Source organism: Aplysia californica, unplaced genomic scaffold, assembly GCF_000002075.1.
Source record: "Aplysia californica isolate F4 #8 unplaced genomic scaffold, AplCal3.0 scaffold00014, whole genome shotgun sequence".
In the NCBI taxonomy this organism is placed as follows: domain Eukaryota; kingdom Metazoa; phylum Mollusca; class Gastropoda; order Aplysiida; family Aplysiidae; genus Aplysia; species Aplysia californica.
Window position 1 is genome coordinate 1,101,409 of NW_004797284.1, and position 2,077 is coordinate 1,103,485.

The 2,077-nt window shown below is 36.4% G+C and overlaps 1 protein-coding gene across 3 annotated transcripts in view; it reads left to right on the forward strand.

The window, feature by feature from the left end:
- Positions 1-2,077, forward strand: part of LOC101864192 (pituitary homeobox x) — a 131,225-nt gene that overhangs the window by 91,138 nt on the left and 38,010 nt on the right. For 2 of the 3 annotated variants that reach the window (XM_005090211.3, XM_005090212.3), the window contains exon 2: positions 763-1,287. The exons of the other annotated variant lie outside the window; for it this stretch is intronic. In XM_005090211.3, coding sequence (XP_005090268.1) covers positions 1,032-1,287 — 256 coding nt within the window. In that variant the 5' untranslated portion in view covers positions 763-1,031. The remainder of the gene's footprint in view (positions 1-762; positions 1,288-2,077) is intronic. 3 annotated transcript variants of the gene reach the window in all.

Sequence of the window (2,077 nt, forward strand, 5' to 3'; positions counted from 1 at the left end):
ACGAGTTGAAATCTCCGTGGAGTCAATTGGCGTGCAAAGAGGCAGGGAAGAGGAACCTGCGTTTAAAAGAGTCAAACTTTTGTCTAAGCAGAGGAGTTTTCAAACCTGCAACGAGAGTACGAATTTCATTAACTCTGTTAGGGTTCATAGCGTGCTCCGCGGGCTTTCCAACTTTTCATTTTTTCCTTCTTATAATATTAAAATTATTGTATATTTTATTCTTGATTTGAGAGGCTGTTTATTTATTTATCTATTTATTTGTTTATTTATTTCTCTGTCTATTTATTTATTATTATTTTTTTTTATTTATTTATTAATCCGCTATTTTTTACATCTACTTATTGGTTTATGTATATTGTTTCTTTTATTTATTCTTTGATTGATATTCATTAATTTCTATATTTACACAAAAATATCAACAAAATAATGTTTTGATCGTATTTAAGCAACGGATAATTTTAATTAGGTTATGATTTAACATTGCTTCCAGGAATTTTCTATTTTCGGCTAACTTCATAATATGTTCGTGCCTTTTCTTATTCAACGAGATAAACAGTTTTAAATAAATATAAAAATACAGGTATATTGTTTGCTGATGTCTCTTGTATTAGTTTGTATTTTGAAATATTTAGGCAGGTTTAGTTCAGCTGAAAATTGGCGATTAGAATCTAAACATTGTTTCTGAGTATTTTCTTCCTTGCTGCTGAATAAATTAGATTAATTAGAATAATAAAAACGTATTTTCTCAATTTTTCCCTTTAGTCTGAGACCGAATGCTCACGAACGGTAAAGAGACTCTGATTACTTGACAGACTTTGGGAAATTGACGGTTTTGTTGAGTCCTCTACGGATTTGATGACTCAAAAATAGTCGAAGATTTCCCGAAACTTCAACAAAAACAGTTTGCGGTGTTCGTGTATACTAAATGCACGCTAGAACACGGAGAGCCAGTGAGCTGTGAGAATATTTTGGATCCTATTCTTCTCGTCCTCTCTCGGCCGCGGACCGTGGACCTATCTGAGCAGCTATAGATGAACTCTATGAATGAACCCTTGTGTTTGGAGGAGTTAGTCGTGAGCGGCCACCACAACCACCACTCGACCACCCACCACCACGGGGGAGGAGGAGGTATGACAATGCATCACCACCACCATCACCTCAGCGATTCGAACCCCATCCCGTCGGGGTCAGAGGCGGCCCTGTCGTCCCCTCCTCACGGCTCAGGGCACCACACCACCACGGCTCACAGGACGCTCACACCGAGCGACGCCGCCTCTGATAGATCTGGTAGGTTCCCTTACAACTACCACACTTTCTGCAGGTTCTTGGTTTCTTTCTCCGTCTTATTAACCAATTCACTGCCAGGCCTACCCCCCAATCAAATCAAAGAGCACAAGACATTCTCGGGCCTGGCAGTGAAAGGGTTAATACAAATATTTTTAAAAATTATTTTCTCTTCTCTTCTCACTTGTTTTCTCCAACGAAAACAAAAAACGAGACTGGTTCTTTGTTTGTTTCTTCGTCTTTTTCAATACAAATATTTTCATATTCTTTTGTGTTCTTTTCTCACGTGTCTTCTCCAACCAAATACAAAACCAAGAAAAAAAAATGAAGACTGGTTCTTTAGTGTTTTCCTATTCTTCATTTTGCCTTTTCGTCTTGCTTGTCTCCGAATAATAACAGTAAATGACGAATAAGTATAATACACGTATGTATACAAATTTACAGTGAAGTTTGCAACTCACATTTTTTTTGCTGACACGTATACATGCAAAATAACAACGAAAGCAATCAAAATGATAATAACTTGACAAGTCGACAACAAATGTTGATTTCATTTCACCTTTGATGACTACCATTCCGCTCCCCCACCCCATATTCTCTTTGCGTCCACATAACAAAAATAGCACGGCATTAGTCACGAAATTATAACATGGAAAAGACAACTAATCATTCCAATTTACAGCCTCATTTTTTAGTAACAGCAACAGAGTTATTACCATACACTTATATGAAAAATAATATCTATCTATCTATCTATCTATCTATCTATCTATCTATCTATCTATCTATCTAT